This window comes from Grampus griseus (assembly GCF_964374135.1).
Source record: "Grampus griseus genome assembly, chromosome: 1".
NCBI classification, from domain to species: domain Eukaryota; kingdom Metazoa; phylum Chordata; class Mammalia; order Artiodactyla; family Delphinidae; genus Grampus; species Grampus griseus.
In genome coordinates, this window is record NC_139017.1 from 66690905 (window position 1) to 66712355 (window position 21451).

Below are 21451 nucleotides of genomic sequence, written 5' to 3' on the forward strand. Positions count from 1 at the left end.
ATCATTATCAATTCACACCTGAATGAGTGTGAAAGTTCCTAACTGTAGCCTCTGCTCGTCCATGTCTAATCCAGCCTCTGTGTACATACAAGTCATCTTGTACACTGTCAGGAGATTAATCTTTCTCCAGTATCACTTTTATCATGTCCCTGGCCTTTGATGGTCCTTATGATATTGTGAAGGGTGGTGAACGAATGCCTCTTTATGGTAATGATGCTGGAACAGAGAAGTAAATGAGGAGAAGGAGTGAGCCAAGTGATGATGTGAGGTAAGAGGTTTCCAGGAAGATGGAAAGGCCTGGGGCATGAACAAGCAGTCAGGCTGAAGATGAGCAAGGACTGTGTGATGGAGCAGAATGAACAAGAACAGGGGTGGTGGTGATAGAGGAAATGAAGTTGGAGAGATTGACAGAGATCAGTTGAGCTGTGGAGGCCAAAGTTAGGAGCATGGACTCTATTACAGGTGTAACTCACAGTGAGTTATGAGAGTAACTTAATAAGCCCTCCCTGCCTGTTGAACAAATGAGTGCTTGAAGTCCATGCAGAACTACTTATTTTGTTAAATTAGAAGTGAAGTTTATACACGATTTAAGAGAAAGAAAAATCTCCTTTTGCATGTTGAACATGTTTAAATTAAAATCATCTTTACATTGGCCAAAGTTTTCCATTACTGAAACTGAATAATGTCAATCTTTCTAAGTCAAGGGAAAAAATGAAGTTACACATAAAAATTTCTCTTCTACTTGTGTCTCAGAACTTCAATGTCATCTCTTGATAAAGTGGATTAATAGTGGATATACACATTTAAGATGCTTTAAAACATCATACATATATACACATATTTTAGGATGGAGAGACCGGCTGATAATATATATTTTCTGAAAATAATCACTTGTTTGCATGACAGAATCGCATATGTCAATGTTCTACCTAAGAACACCATGACTTTGGGGTACTCCACGATTGGACAACAGATTCACTGAGTGTGATAGGTAGCCTCTAAGATCACCTCCAGTGAGCCCCACATCCTGGTATTCACACTCCTGGTACTCCTTCCTATTGAGTGTGGACTGTATTTAATGATTTCCTTCTAACAAGTAGAATATGGTAAAAGTGATGGGGTATCAACTCTGAGATTAGGTTACAAAGAGACTGTGGCTTCCACCTTGAGCATTCTCTTATTTGCTCATTCTGAGAGAAGTCAGATGCTGTGTTATGAGCTGTTCTGTAGAGAGGCTCATGTAGCAAGTAACTGCAGGAGGCCTCTGGCCAATAGACAGTAAGAAATGAAGCTCTCAATCCAACAGCTCACAAGGAAGTGAATCCTACCAACAACCATGAGAGTGAATGTGGACATGGATTCTCCCTAAGCTGAGCCTTAAGAATGAGACTGCAGCCCAGCCCCAGCCTGACTGCAACCTCATGAGAGACGTTAAACTACAGGCACCCAACTAAGCTATCCCTATATTCCAGACCCACAGAAAGTGTGAAATAATAAATCTTTTAAGCCACTAAGTTTGGGGATAATCTGTTACACAACCATACATAACTAATACATTGAGCTACTTACACATTTTAATGGAGATGTAGATCAGTTAAATTTTTTAACAGTGGCTAATCCAAAAGACATTTAGAATGTCTGAAACACATATTTAATTGCTTTGTAATAGCAAGTTTACCTTTATAATATTTTTTAAACTTTGACTAATATTTGAATTAGTTTAAAAGGGCTAATTTGCAGGGAACAGCCAAAAGAATCCAAAGGTTATATTAATGAAAAAATTTGGTCAGAAACTAAGAAATTCCAGTTTCAAAGAGGCAGAAATCTAAGAGCAGAAGTGAATGACTGGGTTCCAACATAACTGAGAAAAATCTAGGGATTGTTATCGGGTGAAAAGTGAAGTTGTAAAATATTGTTTTTAAAAGCATGACAGTGGAATATAAAGACACAATAACCTGCACTGGCATTCCAGCTTTAAAGCACTGCCATTAGTGCTTATTGATTTTGTGCAGTTCAATTGCTTCATGCCTGTTTCTTCATCCATGTAACAGGAATAATAAGAAAACCTACATTTTAGGGTTGTAAAGCATTCAGCACAATGCTTGGTACATGGTAAACAAACAAAAAATTTTGGTTCCTATAACAATTACTATTTTCTATTACAGTCTTAAATTAGAATCTAGTTCTACTTTCACAGAGTTTCAGGTTACTCTGCTTGAGACATTTAAAAAATTTAGCAGAAAGTTCAGGAAACTAAAGTTTAACTAGAGTTAAGAATAAGGTTTGTTCAAGAAAGAGAAAAGACAAACCCGTAAAATGAGTGAAAATCCCTGCAAATCATATATCTGATAAGGGACTGAGACTTGTATCTAGAATATATAAAGAACTCTTACAACCCAATAATAAAGAGACAAATAATCAAATTAAAAATGGACAAATGATCTGATTAGACAGTTCTCTGAAGAAGATATACAAATGGCCAATAAACACATGAAAAGATGATCAACATTATTAGCCACTGGTAAAATGCAAATCAAAACCGCAATTAACATACCATTTCACACCCACTAGGATGGCTATAATCAAAAGACAGACAACAATAAGTGCTGTCAAGAATGTGCAGAAAATGGAACCCTTGTACACAACTGGTGGGAACATAAAAGGTACGGTTTTTGGTGGAAAACAATTTGGCATTTACTCAGCTGATTCACTTTATTTACTTTAAATGCACAATTTGCTACCAACTCTATCACTGAATCAATTGAATTAAAAAAGAAAAATAGCTGACCAGTGGATACAGAATGTCTACAAAATCCTCCACCTTATTTATAATAAATGTGAAGAAGCCATTTTATAATAAACGTGAAAAATCTTGTATTTCACATTGAGACAAGACTATTTTTGAAAGAACATGATAACATTCTATTTCGTTATCATAAATGCAACTTAATCCACAAATGTTAAATCAGGTATGCTATGGCTTAAAATCTGTTTGAGAAATAGATTATTGGAACTAGGAAACTAAAGAGGCTCTCATAAAAATAGAAGCCAAAAATAATGATGACAACTTCAATGAGTACTTCCCCTGCTGCAACTTGAATGCCTAAGCTGTATTGTGTGGGAAAATAGCATTGTCTTAAAATAAATAAATAAATTAAAACTAAATGGGAGTTGAAGATTTAATTATGTGAGGTCATGGAAATTTACCATCATCAAAAAATAAGCTCATGATTTATTTACCTTCTAAGACACACAATCCATTTAAGCAAAGACATTAGTTGTCACTAGCCTATTATGTAGAAGTTATAGAACTTTAAAGATCACCTACCTTAACCTTTTCATGTTACAGATGAGGGCATTAAGTTGAACATCTGGTTAAGGGCTGAGCAGGACGAGAACTAAGAGTTTTGGCTCTAAGTGTGGGTTGTTTTCCTGGGCATTATGCTGAGGCTAACCCTTTCCAAAGAGATGATAGCTCCTGCATCTGCACAGAGATAATGGACCTCAAGGGGAGTTACATTCTTTAGGACCTTATTAACTTCTGAGAATATCAGTTATCACCTAGAGTTCCATTTAATGAGTTTTATCAAATGGTTTAGGAAAACAGTTTTTTGGGGTTTTTTTAGTTTAATGATATGAAGTAAGGTCAAACTCACTATATTTCTCCTTTGGTTATTGTTTCCCTCTTCACACCTCCTGTGTTTAACCTTCTCTGATTATCCAAAACGTAGCTGATAGAAGTTTTTGCTCATTTAGCATCTAACTATCATCGTAGGTTTAGAGAATCTCCTATCTTATGAGGCAGAGCTTACCTCCCACTATATAAGTTTAAGTTCCTGTGAGATAATAGAAAATATATATTGGTCTCTGCCCCTGGTTCCTGGCACAGAGCTCCTGAAACCCTTGGAATTTCTTAAGTGATAAAAGCACTAGAGCACCTTTTGTTCTAATATTTGGTCTTTGACCTTGGTTCCTGACACAAGACTCCTGAAACCTTTTACTAGGTGACAGAAGTGTCTTTTGTCCTAATGAGGCCACTCTTGATTAGCTCCTGGATGGCTCCTGGATTAGGGATGGTCACCGGAAAGACCAAGCCATGATGAGAAGTTTGGAATTTTCAGCCCTGCCCCCCATTCTCTTGAGAAGGGAAAAGGACTGAAAATGGAGTTAATGATCGATCACCATGCCTATGTTATGCATGAAGCCTCCATAAAAATCCCAATAGTATGGGGTCTGGAAAGCTTCCAGGCTGGTGAACACATCCATGAAATGGGAGGGTGATGTATCCCAATTCCTTGCGGACAGAAGCTCCTGTGCTCGGGACCCTCCTAGACCTCGCCCTATGGATCTCTTCATTTGGCTGTTCATTTGTGTCCTTCATCATATCCTTTAACAAACTGGTAAACGTAAGTGTTTCTCTGAGTTCTGTGAGCCATCCTAGCAAGTTAATTGAACCCGAGAAGGGGGTCATGGGAATCTCTAATTTGTAGCCCAGTTGGACAGAAGCTGTGGGTAACATGGGGGGCCTACTACTTGCAATTGGCATCTGAACTGGGGTGGGAGCAGCCTTGTGGTACCAATCCCTTAACCTGTGGGATGTGACACTATTTCCAAGTAGACAGTGTCAGAATTGAGTTAAATTGTAGGACACCCAGCTGGTGTTGTGGAGAATTAACCTGGTGTTGGGGAAAATCCCATACATTTGGTGACCAGGAGTGTTGTTAGTGTTCTGTGCGAGAACTAAAGGAGAAAGCCACAGGAAAGGAGAATCATAGGTTCTTTTCAATACGGTACCAGATACTTTATTTCTCAGACCTCCTTGTAACTAGGGTGTGGGCATGTGACCTAGACATTGCCTACAAGATGCACCAGCTCCAGACTGCAAAGAAGCTGTGGCTATGAAGACTCTTCTGGAGAGGGTGGTGGCCCTGGAAGCAGTAGTATCTAGTAGCATCAAGAGCCAGCTGTGGCACTGGTTCTGGAAGCAGAGTTAGGAAATCAGTGATCTCAATGGTGCAAGCTATGCTCTATGACCAGCTCTGTGGTGTAATTTGGGGCTTTGTTTTTGTTTAAGGGACCTCCAAGTCTGATTCTCTGGTTCTCCTAGAAATTCTGCTTAAGTTATCCAGAGTTAATTTCTGTTAGTTGAAATTAAGAAAAATGATGACTAAACGTAAAAAACAAACAAAAAAACAAAGAAAAGAAAAAAAGAAAGGAAAAAACCACTCTATTGTGAGTTTATCTGGGGCAGGCACTGTATGTAGTTTTTTTGGGTTTTTAAAAATATTTATTTATTTATTTGGCTGTGCCGGCTGTGTGCAATCTTTAGTTGCAGCATGCGGGATTTATTTCCCTGACCAGGGATCGAATCCGGGCCCCCTGCATTGGGAGTGCAGAGTGTTAACCGCTGGACCACCAGGGAAGTCCCTATGTGTAGTTTTTATATTAAACAGTATTTCTCAGCTCATAAGATAATGTCTAGCCTTAATAAATGTGGAATTGAACTGACTATTTACAAAGGTAGTACTTAATTGATTAACTGCATGCTGAATGAGGCTCCCTGGGATAAAAGGGAAAAGAAAGCACCAACAGGATAGTACATTTGCTAAAATGTGTGAGAACAGCTCAATTAACCAAAGTCAGAGTAGGGGGCAGGAGATTTTTTTATGTTCATAGCCTAGCTCTTCTAATGGAACTTTCTAACTATCTTAATCTGAGTATAAGCCTGTTTTCCTGGGAAGATACATGGCCACATCTATAGAAATGTAGACAGTAAATTCATTAGTGAGCAGACAGACTGTTTATTTTTACTATTAAATGACATGTTTTATTTTGAATGTAGAACTGATCTGTTGGTCTGGGACAGACTACGTTAGGGAAATGACTAACACTTACTTACTAGAAAATGTAAAACAAGGCTTTTGTATGTTTAAACACCATGGAAAAAACAAGCAAACTTTGAAATCAGTGTTTGCTAAATTTGGATGGAATGAATTTTTTTAAAAGTGCTTTAATTAGGTAAATGTATGATGCCAAGAAAGCTGGAACTTACAGTTTCTCAATTTGTTTCTTCACATTTCAGTATATTGGTGAAGAAGTCTTTCTGGCTTATCATGGAAATTCGGGGGAACTAGTTTGTGAGCATGTCTATCTTATTATGAACATAAACACTTCATCTTTTTGTTGGCCATCATACAAAATTATGTGCTTAATCCTAAATATTTATAGATGACTGGAACATAAACACAGTAGCTGTTACTCTGAAATTATGGTAACATAAACTGGCATTTAGTTCTACTGTTTTCACTTAGTCGAAGTAGGAGCCAGTGCTTGGGCTAAAGGAAATATACTGCAAGGACTATTCAGAAAGTTCAGTTATGGTTCTCTTAATTTCTCAGCCATTTCAGCTGTAAAATAGGGATAAAATTATACCGTGGAGACTGTGTGAGGACCAGATGCAACTATATATGTTAAAGAACCTACAAATAATGCTTAATATACATGGTGGGTACTCAAAAAAAGGGAGGAACTAAACCTGAATTTGCAATTTAAACTATTTAGTAGCACACGCAAATCTATGTCAAAAAGCATTTTGTTTGGGAAAAAAAATTCCAAAATATTTTAAGCTGTGATATATGCTGAATAAATCTTATAAATGCTTAATTTTATTTATTTTTACCCTCTCATTATTCTAACAGTTTAGCTCATACTTACATACTATTTTTATTCATGATTTATACCATAATTCTTACTTTATTTATTTAACCCTGGATATTATCATTTTAATATGGGAAAATTTACGTAAACATCTCACTGTCAATTGGGGTGGTCCCTGCTTCAATAAACGGTAAGGTGTGTGACACTGCTAATTATTTTCTCTAGGTTTACTAATGTATTATAATTTAGCTCAAAGTCATATAGTAATCAGTGACAAAGTGAATTGGTCTTTTAAGAAAAGATAAAAATGTTTTCTAAGATATTTATGTCTCATCTCTTCCATGTCAAATACTAAGTCATTTTGCTTCGAATATAAAAATGGTTTATGTTCTCAAAGAATGCCCTCGGTGGTATAAATAAATTACCTTTCACATTTAACTAAAGTGCTGTGTCTGGGAATCTGAAGATCTGGGCTCTGGTTACAGCTCCATTAGTAGCTGGGTTGGATCAGCCATTTGCCTCCTTCAACCTGTTTTCTTACCTGTATCATGTAGCTGTTGTGCTAAACTGTCACTAAGTTTTCTTTCAGTTCTGAGATTCTCTATGATCTACATATGTCCTGCTTCCCAGAAAGATTATTAGCTCTCTGAAGGCATAAATCACATCTTAGAGTTCTTTTGAAATTTGTACATTACTTAGCATAGTGCTATGCACTGAATATCTGTAAATCTGAACTGCAATTATATGACACTATAAAACAAATATGGAACAAGACTATTATATCTTATAGTGTAAAACTAAGCAATTATTGCAAAGTAACCATTATTTAACATTTACAGTGGGGTCCTATCTTACATTTCAGGCAAGCAAATGCTTCCTTTACCTGCTCTAGGTAGTAGGAAACTGGGAGGAATGACTAAATAGGATAGTTTCTATATGAAATATTTTGTCCTCTTATCTCCGTAAACCATCAAAATACTCCTGAGTTCTAGACTTACTCTTTATACACTGTCATACGCCAGTGTGGTAAGCAGCCTCAATATGATCCTCAATGATCCCCACTTCCTGGTATTCACACCCTTTCGTAGTTCCCTGCTACAATGAACCAGGGTCAGTCTATGTAACTAGCAGCATGCAGCAGAACTGATGGCATGTCACCTCCATGATTAAGTTTAAAAGACTGACTGCTCTCTTGGGAGCTCTCTCACTTGCTCACTTTCTCACTTTCTCACTCTCATGCATAACTTACTTGGAGGGAAGCCCCAAGGAGAGGCCCACATAGAGAAGCTGCAGCCTCCTACCAACAGTGAGTGAGCTCGGAAGCAGAGATCCTTCAGCCCCAGGCAAGTCTTCATCTCCACCAGCAGTTTGACTGCAACCTCAGGAGAGACCTGGAGCCAGAACCACCCTGCTCCCAGATTCCTGACCTTCAGAAACTGTGTGAAATAATCAATGTCTGTTTTTTCAGACTGCTAGGTTTGCAGGTTCTACCTACCTACCTACCTACCTACCTAGCTATCTATCTGGCATCCTTTTTTTATATGAAGTACTCATCACTTACTTCTTACCTAGATGATTATAACTTCCTAACTGTCGTCCCTGTAAAAGCATCAGCCCCTCTAATTCATCCTTTCCACGGCTGTAAGGGAAATATTTGAAACATGAGTCTATTTGTGCCTCTCCACTGCTCAAAAAATTTTAGTAGCTCCCTATTATTGTTAGGATATTCAAAACTCCATACCATGTCATGCAAGGCCTTCACAAACTGGCTTCTGCCGTCCCCTCTAGCTTCTTCTACACCTCAGTTCCTGTGTTCTTTAATCCTACTTCAATCCCCCAAGTTGGCTAAGTATTTTCCTTTTTCTGATACCACTATTAATACTGTTCCCTCTGCCTAGAATATCTCATCCACTTGGCCAATCCTACTTATCCTTCAAGACCCAGCAAGTATCACTCTGTGTGTGTGTATTTATTTAATTAATTATATTTTTTTCTCAGATACTCTATACAAGTGCCTGGCTTGTATATATGCTTTATATATTTAATTCAATTTGACAAAAAAAATTTGAGCACCTGCTATGTGTTAGGCACTTATTTTTGTAAGGCATTAGGAATAACAAAAAATATTAAAACAAACAAGGTCTCTAACCTTAAGGGAGACTACAATTTAGCAGGGAAGTTAGACAATGAACAACTGATTACAAATGATATGAATGTTACAAAAATAAGGGAGTTCAGAGTTTTCTGGGCAGATAAGGTGGGGGAGGGGCCCCAAACTTATTCTGTGGTTTTAGGAGAGCATTTCCTAAATGTCTGCTGAGTAGGCGATTTAAGAAAAAACTCTATCCAAAAGACGTTAAATCAGGATAAAAACACAGTCCTAAACTTTAGTCCAAAAATCAAAATCAGCAAGCAAAATGGAGACATGACTTGGTAGTAATATATGTGAAAAGAGTCATGAACTATATTTGACAGAAAGCACAATGCCTGATGTAACTGGAAAAAAACACTGTGGTTTCACAAATAGAAATATACTATACAAATCTTACTCAACATACAATGAAGCTGCATTCCAATAAACCCATTGTAAATTGAAATATAAGTCAAAAATGCATTTAATACACTTAATCTACTAAACATCACAGTTTAGCCTAGTTTACCTTAAATGTGCTTACAACACTTACATTAGCCTACAGTTGGGCAAAATCATCTGACACAAAGCCTATTTTATAATAAAGTGTTGAATATCTCATGTAATTTATTGACTACTGTACTGAAAGTGAAAAACAGAATGGCTGTATGGGTACAGAATGGCTGTAAGTGTGTCAGTTGTTTACCCTCATGATCACGTGGTTGGCTGGGAGCTGCTGCTGCCCAGCATCACAAGAGTATTACATCACCAATATCACTAGGCTGGGGGAAAAATCAAAATTCAAAATCTGAAGTATGATTTCTACTGAACGCATATCACTTTTGTACCATCTTGAAGTCAAAAAATCGTGAAGTCGCACATTTGTAAATGGGGGAGCGTCTGTATAGAATCTGGAGATACTCCATTATGCTCAGCATTCACAGTCTCTTTAAAAGAGGTGGGAAAAGCAGAGCCCATTCAGAGGAGAATGACCAGAATGGAGCACCTTGAACCCAGGTCACAAGAATAGCTTCTGAAAACTGGAAGGCCTTGGTATGTGAGGACTCAGAGGGTACACAGTGTATAAATAGCTACAGGTCTGTCATGTAGAAGAAATAGTTTATATTTAATCCTGTAGATTTATGGGTAGAGTAAGGAAGAGACAGAAAAGAAACAATTCGCAAACTGCCAGGGCTATTTAAAGCAGGTAGTCTTCATCCCAGGAGGTGACTGCTTCTAAACTTGTTGGCCACTGAGCAAAGCGCTGCAAAAGGGAATCCAAACACTGGAAGGGAGTTAGCATGTATGACTTTGTACTAAAGCCTTTTAAACCCTGATATTTTATGGCTTGAATACATGAATATTAATGTGTCTTTCTTTGTGCTAATCTATACTGTAGTGATGCCAAGTAGATCACATTTCCCACAAGGTTCTGTCCTACATAGTAAGCAGAATGAGAACAAAGAGATGGGCTTTAGATATCCTCAAAGAGTCTATCTATATGGCTTTCCTAACAACTCTGCTCCTAGCAACGAACTATTTTATAGTTCATCTGTCTCATTATTTAATCTAAATCTTATGTTTAAGGCATGCATTTGTTTCTATAAAATCTGTAATAAATCTGGAGGAAAATATCTCTATGGATATCTGGTTGAGTTCAAAGGCTACTCTTGCCTGACATACTCAAGATCCCCAAAGCAAAAGTTCTCTCTAATTAACTCTAATATCTGTATCCGTATTTTCAATTTCAACATCTGGATTCAGAAAAATGAAATACAGATTTCTTCAGACTCTCTAACCTTTATTTGCAAAAGCCCCAAAGGAGGAGTATTTCCCAGTGTGAACAAAAATTACAATGTCTTTGACATGTATATCCCTGAGATGATGCTGGCCTATCACCCTGTCCTCAGCTTATGTCTTAAATATCAAAGAATTTACCATGCAAATGCTAAAAGAACAGTGCAACGCTCCATAGAAAGTTATGATACCTAGTGTTTCCAATTGGTATCCTTGCAAAAGAGAACACACAGAGGAGTTGAACCTGTGCTTGTTAAGCAGGTCTTCTGAAAAACAGAAACTTGAGATTACGTGAAATGGCTCAATCTTCTGACACACTTACAAGGTTCTTAATTTTCCAGTAATTTTCCAGATAAATCCATTCTGAGTTCAATATGTGTAAATAAGAAATATTTCAGATTTTGGACAGTCAGTAGGAGGTTCAAACCAATTTTTTTGGCTAAATAGATGCTGATCTGTAGTTTTTATTAGTTGAAAGCGAAACCATCTGTTTGAGTAGAAACAGATTTTTGTCTCAAGGGAGAAAGAGTGAAAGTGATCTCACTGAAGCTAACAGGACTCTGCAGGTCAGTTAGGTACAGTGGGCTTGGCAATAAGCTCCTCTGGGTCAAGGAAGTCCTAATATCCTAGAGGATGCAGTGCAAACTGGTCTAATTTACACCTCTGCAGTCTTGTGAAAGCGCCAATAGATTAAATGGTTGATTAGTAAATTACATACAAAAAAGACAAACTACTCATGGAAAAAAATTACCTGTACAACTGCCAATAAATCATCAAAATAATAATCATTTTTCACAAAGTGATAAGTATTCCAAGTACATAAAGGCAGATATACCATTAATCATGGTTTTCTTCTATTTAAAAAATCTATTTTCAGATTTACTTTGTAGAAGAGGGTTCAGAAGAGGCTATACTAAGTAGGAATAACCTAATGGTTTGGAAGGAGTTAAAAACAGATACCTTGATGACTTCAAGAAGTAAGAGGGAAATAAAGCCAACCAGAGGAAATGAGGGTGGCAAGAAACAGCAACAGGACAGCTACTTCAAGATCATGGAATCAGCTTGTACTTCTCTCTCCTTCAGTTGCCAAGCACTGTAGATTTTTCCTTTACATTTCTTTGGACATTTTCTTTTCTTTCCATTCCAGGCCTTTAATGACCTCACCCCAAGATTGCTGCAATGTCTCCTAGCTCATCTTCTCTGAAGCTTCAATTTACCCTCCCCTTCTTCCTAGCTCAGCTTCCCTCTTATTTTTTTTTTCTATTTACAGACCTCAGCCAGACCAACAGTCTCTTAATAGAGCTTTTATAGTGTTTTCTTAAAATTCGATAAAGTCACTTCCTTAACTCATTAATGACCTAAATCATATAACTGTATCCCATGTAATAAACACTTATTCCTCATCTCTCCTCAACATGAATCCTCTCTTTACTGTATCCTCCTAGACACCTTGCTCAATCCCAACACAGCACATGATGGAGTGCTGCAGCAAGCAGCAGATGCTAGTTTGTCCACAATATCCATTATTTCCATACTAAGCGAAGTCCACATATTTTTCAGATCACAATGTGCCTAGTTAAAACATTACACTTCTGAGCCTCCCTTGAAGCTAGGCATAAGAATGTGACACAGTTTATATCCAATGAGACATAAAGTCTGCTAGAAATTTATAGACATAAAATCTGCTAGAAAAAAGGTACCAAATTATGTTAGTCACCAAGAGTTTACCATCTATCATATGCCTCTAATTGTTGATCCTATACCATAGGCATTGAGATTTATAACCACCCAGTACCTAATTGATCTCTCTTTTAAAAAATCAATCAGCATATTGTTTATGGTTTAGAACTGATCTAAGTCATCACTGTTGGTCTAGATCCACTTGGTAACTTAGCATCAGTGGATGCTATGAGCTAAAAAGGGACCTAAGGAATTGAGCCAAATTTTACCCAAATTCTAAAGACAACTGGAGTCATACTCTGTCTACCTTAGGTGACTGTCTTCTCACTAGAAAACTGCCAACTCAATCTGTGGCTCAAAAGGTAAAGTTAGGTCTTTACAAAGGTATTGCTTATCATAGTATAGTAAATGTTATTTAATGCTCATCATTTTCCTTGTCAGTTATTACTGTATAATACAGAATTAACAGATCTCTGTATATATTTTGAGAGAAAAAACTTTTTTTTTCAGGTGAATAGTGTGATTTCTCTCCCTTCCTTAGTAGAAATTCTCAGTATGGGAATTTTACTAGTGGTTTTAATAGTGAGTCAAAAGCGAGAGAACAATTTGATAATGCATTTTAAAAAAATTGAAACATGGTTTCAAGAGACGACTCCATTTACTCAATTAGATACAATTACATAACACTGAAATGGAATGAACTGCAGTGAAAATGCAAAATTGTTAATATATCTAAAAAAATAAATAGCCTGTAGGCCTTTAAGGAGAAATGAATATATAAGAAGAAAAGGCACAACTTTCAGGCACAACTCTCTTGGGCAACCAGCCTGCTTGAGCAGAACAAGTCTAAAATAGGACAGTTTCCAAATATACTTTCTTTGGGATAGCACTTCTATGAAAGTGATTATCAAAAGCAGTTGTATCAACAGTCTCATTATTAAAACCAATCCATTTATTTGGTTGGTTTGCTTCCTGCCCTTCTGTTATACCCTCTCCAACTAAAAAGATGTTTCATTGTTAGTGACGTCTCCTAGATTTTCTTTACGTGGAAATTATTTTGAGATTAAATATAATTACAGTTTAGCCTTGTAGTCATAACTTCACCTACTCGGACCCTTAATAATGATAGGGTAGAAGTAGAGTTGCAGTTTTATTTTTATTACTCACCTACAACATTAACTTAGCTACATGGCATACAGAGGGAAGGAGAACAGTAAAACCAAATCAACAAAAGCATTGGTCAAACTGTGAAACGTATCTGCTAACAGCTGTGTTCATTCCCTGATAAAAGATATCTACCAAGTAGCTACCATTAAAAAAATTCTTCTTTCTTCTATGTTCTATTTTGTTGAATTACTTATCAAGAGTGAAAGAAAGGTGGGGATACCCCTGGTGGCACAGTGGTTAAGAATCCACCTGCCAGTGCAGGGGACACGGGTTCGAGCCCTGGTCCGGGAAGATCCCACATGCCGCGGAGCAACTAAGCCCGTGCGCCACTACTGAGCCTGTGCTCTAGAGCCCACAAGCCACAACTACTGAGCCCACGTGCCACAACTACTGAAGCCCGCGTGCCTAGAGCCCGTGCCCCGCAACAAGAAAAGCCACCACAATGAGGAGCCCACGCACCTCAATGAAGAGTAGCCCCCGCTCGCCGCAACTAGAGAAAGCCCGCGCGCAGCAACAAAGACCCAACGTAACCGTTAATTAATTAATTAATTTTTATAAAGAGAATCAAAAAAGAAAAAAGAGTGAAAGAAAGGAAATGAGCAGATTTACTATGAGTGGAAATAATTTAAAAGCAGGAAATGTTGACTTACGGTATACAAGGAGACCTTCCAGAATCCTTTTCAAAAAAATAGCAATAGCTTTTAATTCATCACCAACTGCTCTGCCATCCATCTGCAATCATTTTTTTAAAAGCTTTTTTAAAGTATACCTAGAATTTCATTTTACTTCAATAATCTTCAGTGTGAAGACTTCCTCAAAGGAAGACTTTCTTTCTTACAGCTTCAGTAACCTGTTTTCAACTCTCTTATGAGACAAAGGAAATTAAATAATAAAGATAATTCAAAATGAAGAGTAATAAACTACAAAAATTAAATATGGCATGGAGAACACAGAATGATGTGACTAGTATTTTCTAAATGGCATTAATTTCACACCCATATCCTACTCTCTTTAGCTATTTCTTTATATAGACTTTTTTCCACAGCTCAGAACCACAAAGTAGTATCATTATACATTATAGTTTAAGGCCAGCCATTGACCTGGCAATCTAATTTACTTTGCTAAAATTGGAAAATCAAATTCCTCTTCCCAAATATCCCTATCCAGGATACTACAAAATCCAGTTGCTCAATAAAATCTGACTTTATGTCCTCTACACCCTCTCCAAAATTCTGCAGGCTCCACTTAAGTCAGAGAGAGGGATCAAACTCACAACTCATTTTTTCTTTCCAAGTTACACGTAACTTTTGAATTCAGAAATGGCAGAAAATATATTTTATTCAACTTCCTCAAGTCCTCATATTACTCAGGATGAAAAACTTTGATACTAGGGATGTCCTCACAATGACTTTGCTCAAATAAACAGATGCTCAAACGTTTTTGAGCCCATGTAACTTATACTCTTCAGATTATAAATGATATAATTATATTACAGCTTGTCAAATTCATCACCTAATAAGTCAAAGGAATCTATCTCTGAATCTTGGAGAGTTCTACAGTTGAGTTTTTCACATGTGTTTTCCTTTGTAGAACAATTGTTAAAAGGAGGTTAATAATTTCAATTCACTCTTTACTGTGAATTCCAAATTTTTAAAATAATGTGGCAGAAAGGTAACCTAGTACATATTTTAATTATTTTATATTTGAAAAGATTAGACTAAACTGTGCTTGCCAACTGTTTTTAATCAAAGAGTTAAAATAGTAAAGTCTTTCAAGTGACCACAAAGTAATGACCAAATAACATTTACCTCGCTTATTCTGTCATTCAACAAACATGTGCCTATCAAATCCAAAACATTATATTACATTGAATTATACTGCTCTCAATAAATGCGCTTAACCTTTATACTACAGGCACAAAGTGGTATAAAAGTCTATCTGAAATTCTGGAATCCAAATATTTTTAATATTTGCACATTCGTCTTTAGTATTGATTTCATTAACAATATAATGATTGATCAAAATATATTTTATACAATGTATTTAGATCCTGGCTCTCCATTATGTAGTAGTTGAATAAATGGTATGACTTACTTCCATAAGCTTTAACATCTTCATCTATAAAATGAAGATAATACTTAGCTGGCAGCTGAGCATTACATAAAGTAACAGAGGTGAACATCCTGCAGTGTTTCCTGTGCCAGACACTGCTCTAGGTGCTGAGGTTATGGTCATAAGTGCAAACATAAGAAACAACATTCCTGTCCTCACAGAGGAGGAGGAGCTGGCTAAGCTGACCGAGAAGGAGATACAGGAGGAAAACTAGACAAGCTGTGGTATCATAAAAGCCTACAAAATAAAGTGTTTCAAAAGAGGGAATATCAAAAAGGAACTTGAGGTGACTGACTGCGAAGGGGCACAAAGGAACTTTCTGAAGTAGTGAAAATGTTGATATCATGATTGAAGTGGTGGTTTCACAACTGTTTCCATTTGTCAAAACTCATTAAACTGTACACATAAAATTGGTGATTTTGATTGTGTGTACATTATACCTCAATAAATCTGATTTCTAAAAAAATGTATGTCATGCAAAACAATTCTAAAAAGGGCAGAAGAGCTGTTCTAGATGAAAGGAGACTAAAGAGGTGTGACAAGTAGATGCCATGTATGACCTTGGACTGGATTCTGAATCCCTCCCCCCAAAAGCTATAAAGAATATTTGGGGGCAAATGTGGAAATTTGAATATGGATACTATATTAAACTCTATTGTATCAGTGTTAAACTTTGGTGTGGTCATTTTATTGTGCTTACACAGGAGAACATCCTTTTTTTAGGAGATGCATATTCAAGTATTTACGGGTGAAGTGTCAAAATGTCTGCAACTAACTCTCAAATGGTTCAGAAAAAAACACATGTGATTGTAAACAGATAAATAGATAAAAATGGAGCAAATGCGGAAAAATGTCAACAATTGGTGAAATCTCGGTAAAGGTTCTCCATATACTCACTGTACTCATCTTTCAACTTTTCTGTAGATTTGAAGTTTTTAAAAATAAAAATTGGAGGACTGAAAACAAGAGGGAATAGTCAACCATGTCAAATACTGTTAAGAGGTCAGGTAAGATGAGAATGAAGACATGACCTTTGGCTTTGGCAAGATACTGGTCATTGGTGGCCCTTTTGCAGCAAGAGCATTTCAGTAGGGGCAAAAGCTAGGTAAGAGTGGGCAGAGGAGAGAATGGGAGATAAGCAAATGGAGGCAACGAGTGCAGGTAACTCTTTCAAGAGCTTTGCTATGAAGGGGAGCAGAGAAACAGAACGTGGAATTAAGAAAGTCTCCCTACACCAAAAGGAATACTAAGACATTTTGTACGTTGATGGGGATGATCCAGTAGCGAAGAAACTGATCATTCAGGATAGAAAGACTAAAAATGCGGGAGCAAAGTCTTTGAAACTGTGAGAAGGACTGGAATGCACAATCCAAAAGGAAGGAGTCACCTTAGATAAGGGTGATGATGATGACAATGACAAAGGTGGTAACAGTGACTAACCTAACAGCTAGGCACTATTTAAAGCATTTTTGCTCATTTAATTCGCACACAAATCTAAGAGGAAGGTATTAGTAATATCTCCTTTTACAGGAAGCCAAGTACAGAAAAGTTAATTAACTTGCCCAACTATACTTATCCAATAAGTAGCAAAGTTGGGATTTAGAACTCCATGGAAGATACTTTTCTCCCAGTGCAATAAGAAGGAAGGCAGAGTTTGTGGGTGTAGATGCAGCTGGTACCAGAAAAATAAAGTAGCTCTTATACAATCACATCTATTTTCTCAATGTAGCATTTGGGTGAGTTCATCAGCTGAGGAGGTGAGGAGAGGGGATGTTGGATATTTGAGAAGAGAAGGTGAGAAATTCTTGTTTCAGATGGAAGGCAAGTGAATTTACTAGCAATGACAAGAGGTTGGTTTTTTTTTAGCATCTTTATCGGAGTATAATTGCTTTACAATGGTGAGTTAGTTTCTGCTTTATAACAAAGTGAATCAGTTATACATATGTTCCCATATCTCCTCCCTCTTGCATCTCCCTCCCATCCTCCCTATGCCACCCCTCTAGGTGGTCACAAAGCACCTAGCTGATCTCCCTGTGCTATGCAGCTGTGTCCCACTAGCTATCTACTTTACATTTGATAGTGTATATATGTCCGTGCTACTTCTCTCACTTCGTCCCAGCTTACCCTTCCCCCTCCCCGTGTCCTCAAGTCCATTCTCTACGTCTGCGTCTTTATTCCTGACATGCAGTATTGAATGCCCCTTCGGAATTCACAGTCATAAATTTGAAGTGAATCTACTTGTCCTGACTGGATGATATTTTGTAGCAATTTTCAGCTGCTTGAGAGCAGGCATAAAGAGGATAGCTGGGCTTAACTAGGGTGGGATTTTTATAGGCAAGTGGGACCTAGGAAAAGAGGAGCCAGGAGGGTAGTTTGCAAGAGAGTGGTGATAGTATGGGACATAGAATGTAGGCTGAGTAAGGAGGGGTGTATGGCCATGATGGATGTAATGGACACAGAAAAAGTGGTAGGGTCAGCGGACTGGAGATCTGTGAGGTCAGAGATACCCAGCTGGAGTGTGGGTATTACAGTAGGAGAGTAAGTAAGAGTCAGAGGGAGATGCCTGAAGAGGAGATTACAAATGGAGTGCCATTACGGATGATGATACGGTCTAGAGTATGACCGTGTGGATGGGAGGCTGAGGTAGTGCAGAAATAAAAGATGACTGGATCTAAAGAGGCCAGAGTGCTGGATGAGTCCTCTGTGTGGATGCTGAAGTTTTACAAAGAGCTGACAAAAGCAGTGGTGGAGAGTCATCAGTGAAGGTGGGATAGAAGACAGCAACAAAGAAGGGTAGGAGGAGTGTTGTAAACTTGAAAGATGTTAGGAAGACCGAAGAAAAAAGGAGAGGTCATTTGGAAGTTGTAGTGGGGAGCAAAGATACTACCCACCCCATCTGCAGGCTCAGAGGTATATGAGGTGGGGAGGAAAAATCAAGCTCTAATTTGAGAAGTAGCCCCAGTTAGAGCAAGAAGGTGAAGAGATGGTTCAGAAAAGAGGCTGAGGATGCAGCACAGGACTGAACACATGGTATATATTCAATCAGTATTTCCTGAATTTGAACCTTAAATTTTCTAATAGTATACTATATCCTAAAAAGGAAAACAAAACTTATTTACAAAGAAACCCAAACAAGATTAAAAAGGAAATGATCCTTTAATTATTGTATTTTTCAAATCCATGAAAAGGCTCATTTTCAAAAATTAGTCCCCTGGCCAAGAAAATCAGAATCAAACAGCATCTTATTGTTCTTGGCTTAATACAAACGGATAGTTCAGTGTTATGCAAGAGAATGCCTGGTTTTATTTTATAAGAATCTGAGATCAGAACAACAAAGTTAAGTGAATTCTGCCTTGTTGAAGCTTAGACAATAGCCTTTCTGAGCATAAGCTGACCAGAAGTTAAATCTATTACGGTTCAAGCAGAGAAACCTAGGTACCTATGGAATAAGATTAATAATACTCCCTAAGTATATTCTTTGGAGTATAATATAGTACACTTTGAAATATACTGTTCCACTTGAAGTTGTAATATGATTGCTCCATGAACGCTTCAGAGGTACGCCTTTATTGAAGGAAGATAAGTTCGTCTCAATGTTATAGTTTGTTTCTTTAAAAAATTTGTTGTCTTTGTAAGACTAAGAAAATGTCATAATTCTTTTATGCTTTAACAAAAAAAAGTTTTATTTTGTGTCTATAACGTTGCCTCCTAAGCATTTCTAATAAGCTGTCTATATACAGCTAACTGAAATTCTATAGTCCTCTATGGTCTTAATATGTACAATGAATATCTAATACTTTTTCTCTAAGACTAAATTTTATTGGAGTTTATGTAGAATCCCAGTGTTTTGTTTTATAACTGTATTTGGTGGCTTAATCATGATCATCAGTCAGAATGTGGATTGGTTCAACTGCAGGTTAAAGGGCTTTTCATTTTCGTCTTACTCATTAAACTATAAGGTTCCCATTACTAGACAGAAAATTTACCAGTAGTTCTATTACACCAGATAAATGGACTTGAGAAGGATAGCCAATTCTCCTAGTTTCATTAGAGCCTAATATGACGTGTCAGAGGAAGTAATCAGCCAGCAATATACACTGTGCTCATTTACGACACACAGCTGGTATTGGGAGTGAGCGATTTCTCTTTTCCATGAAGAACCCAGCTGGAAGTAATCTCTTCTTTACTAAATTTCTTTCGTACTTTCTTTATTCCTTATGGGACGTTCTCTTTGGGATACAGTGATTTCTGTGCTCGTCTTACTTTTCCTCCTAGACTCTAAGCAAGTACGCTATGCCTTAACATCTTTGGATACTCTCAAAGTATTAATGGTATTATTTGTATTTTATCTAATACCCAGAACTAGTGGGGGAACAAAATGCAATAGTAATACTATCAATATCAAATTCATCAGTATTACGGATTAAATATAAATAGGCTTCTTAGGTTTGGTCTGGGAATCATATCACCATTTATGTGATATAGGAAACTGCTTTGAGTTCCAACAACCTAACTTACAAATTCACTCTCAGAACACAGCAGGGACTTCTTATACATCATGTATTACCAGAAAGGCCCCAGACAACAAGTGTATAGATCAGTAAAGATGTTAACTTTTCCAATTTTGTAAATAAAAGAGAATGATTTTTTCTTTTAAAAATATAGTAATTTAAAAAGCAACTTTAAATTAAATCATTTACTTTTTAAAAGAGCACAAGAATTTAAAAATAATATTTTGTGAAAACAGTGGGAAAATGTTTCAGAATTAATGCATGGACATATAACTAACCAACTGAACATTTTGTGTCTTTTAGTTAATCCAGAGAATCTAGGTTAAACAAAGCAACTGCATGTCGTTCATAAACCAAAATTTCAACTTACCATTTATGTTTATTGCTGGTAATACAATTGACATCTTTGGTCTTGTAGTCTTGTTATGGGTGGTAGCTGGTAGCAGCAGGTGATCCTAAGATTAACAAAGAACAAGTTGTTACTCATAATAATTGGCTTAGTCCTATAACAAGTCAAATTCAGAGTTCTTAGGATGTCAACATTTCATCGCAATCATAAAAAAATGACAGTTTTTATTTGAACCTGGCTTTGGGGGTAATTAACTACAAACCATTTTACGATTCATTCATTCATAACGCAATAAACATTATGAATTACTGAATGACTATCATTACCAGGTACTACGTATCAATAGTATTCTTAGAATATTCCTAGGTTCTGATAACATATATGCTGCAGTATACTATAAAGAGTATTGGTCAAGCAGTCAGAACAGAGGGATTTTAATTCTAGCTCTGCCGCTGAATAGCTGTATGATCTTGGTCTGTTTCCAGTCCTGTAAAATGAGGAGGCTACACTAGATAATGTCACAAGACACTGAAGTTATCTATTTAATAGAGTCATTTTCAAACTTCTTTTTTAAAGAAGAGGAACGTTCCCCCCACCCCCCAAAAAGAATTCTGACCCCAAATTACTGATACATAAAAGAGATTCTCACTGAAGCAAGGCCAAGCCCGAGAGCCTTGCCTGCTTAGCCTCCTCTTCTTCCTTTGAAGCAGCCAGTGTTAGACTTTTCTTTTGGTAAGCAACAGGTATATACTGAAGAAGATACATAGTTCTTGCCCTTAAAAACTATACAGCGTAGTGGAAGGGTTAAAAAAATTACAAGTGCATGTCTAGCATAACTATATAATTCTAAATGTGATATTGCCAACCTTTGATCATCTATAAATGACCCAGGGCATCTGAGGTTTCTAGTTTCCAACCACACAAATACTGCAATAAGAATGAGCCAAGAAGAGTTTGGCATCAAAAACAGGGTAGTATGAGTGTTTTGGAAAAGATAAACACATCTGTAGGTATTCCAACGCTGATTATAAATGACTTAATGACTTT

General features: G+C 37.0%; 1 protein-coding gene across 3 annotated transcripts in view; it reads right to left on the reverse strand.

Annotated features, from left to right (window-relative positions):
- ATF6 (activating transcription factor 6) overlaps window positions 1–21451 on the reverse strand; it is a 222639-nt gene that overhangs the window by 32194 nt on the left and 168994 nt on the right. For all 3 annotated transcript variants that reach the window (XM_082655486.1, XM_082655485.1, XM_082655484.1), the window contains one exon: window positions 20426–20510. In XM_082655486.1, the coding sequence (XP_082511612.1) occupies window positions 20426–20510 (85 nt within the window). The remainder of the gene's footprint in view (window positions 1–20425; window positions 20511–21451) is intronic.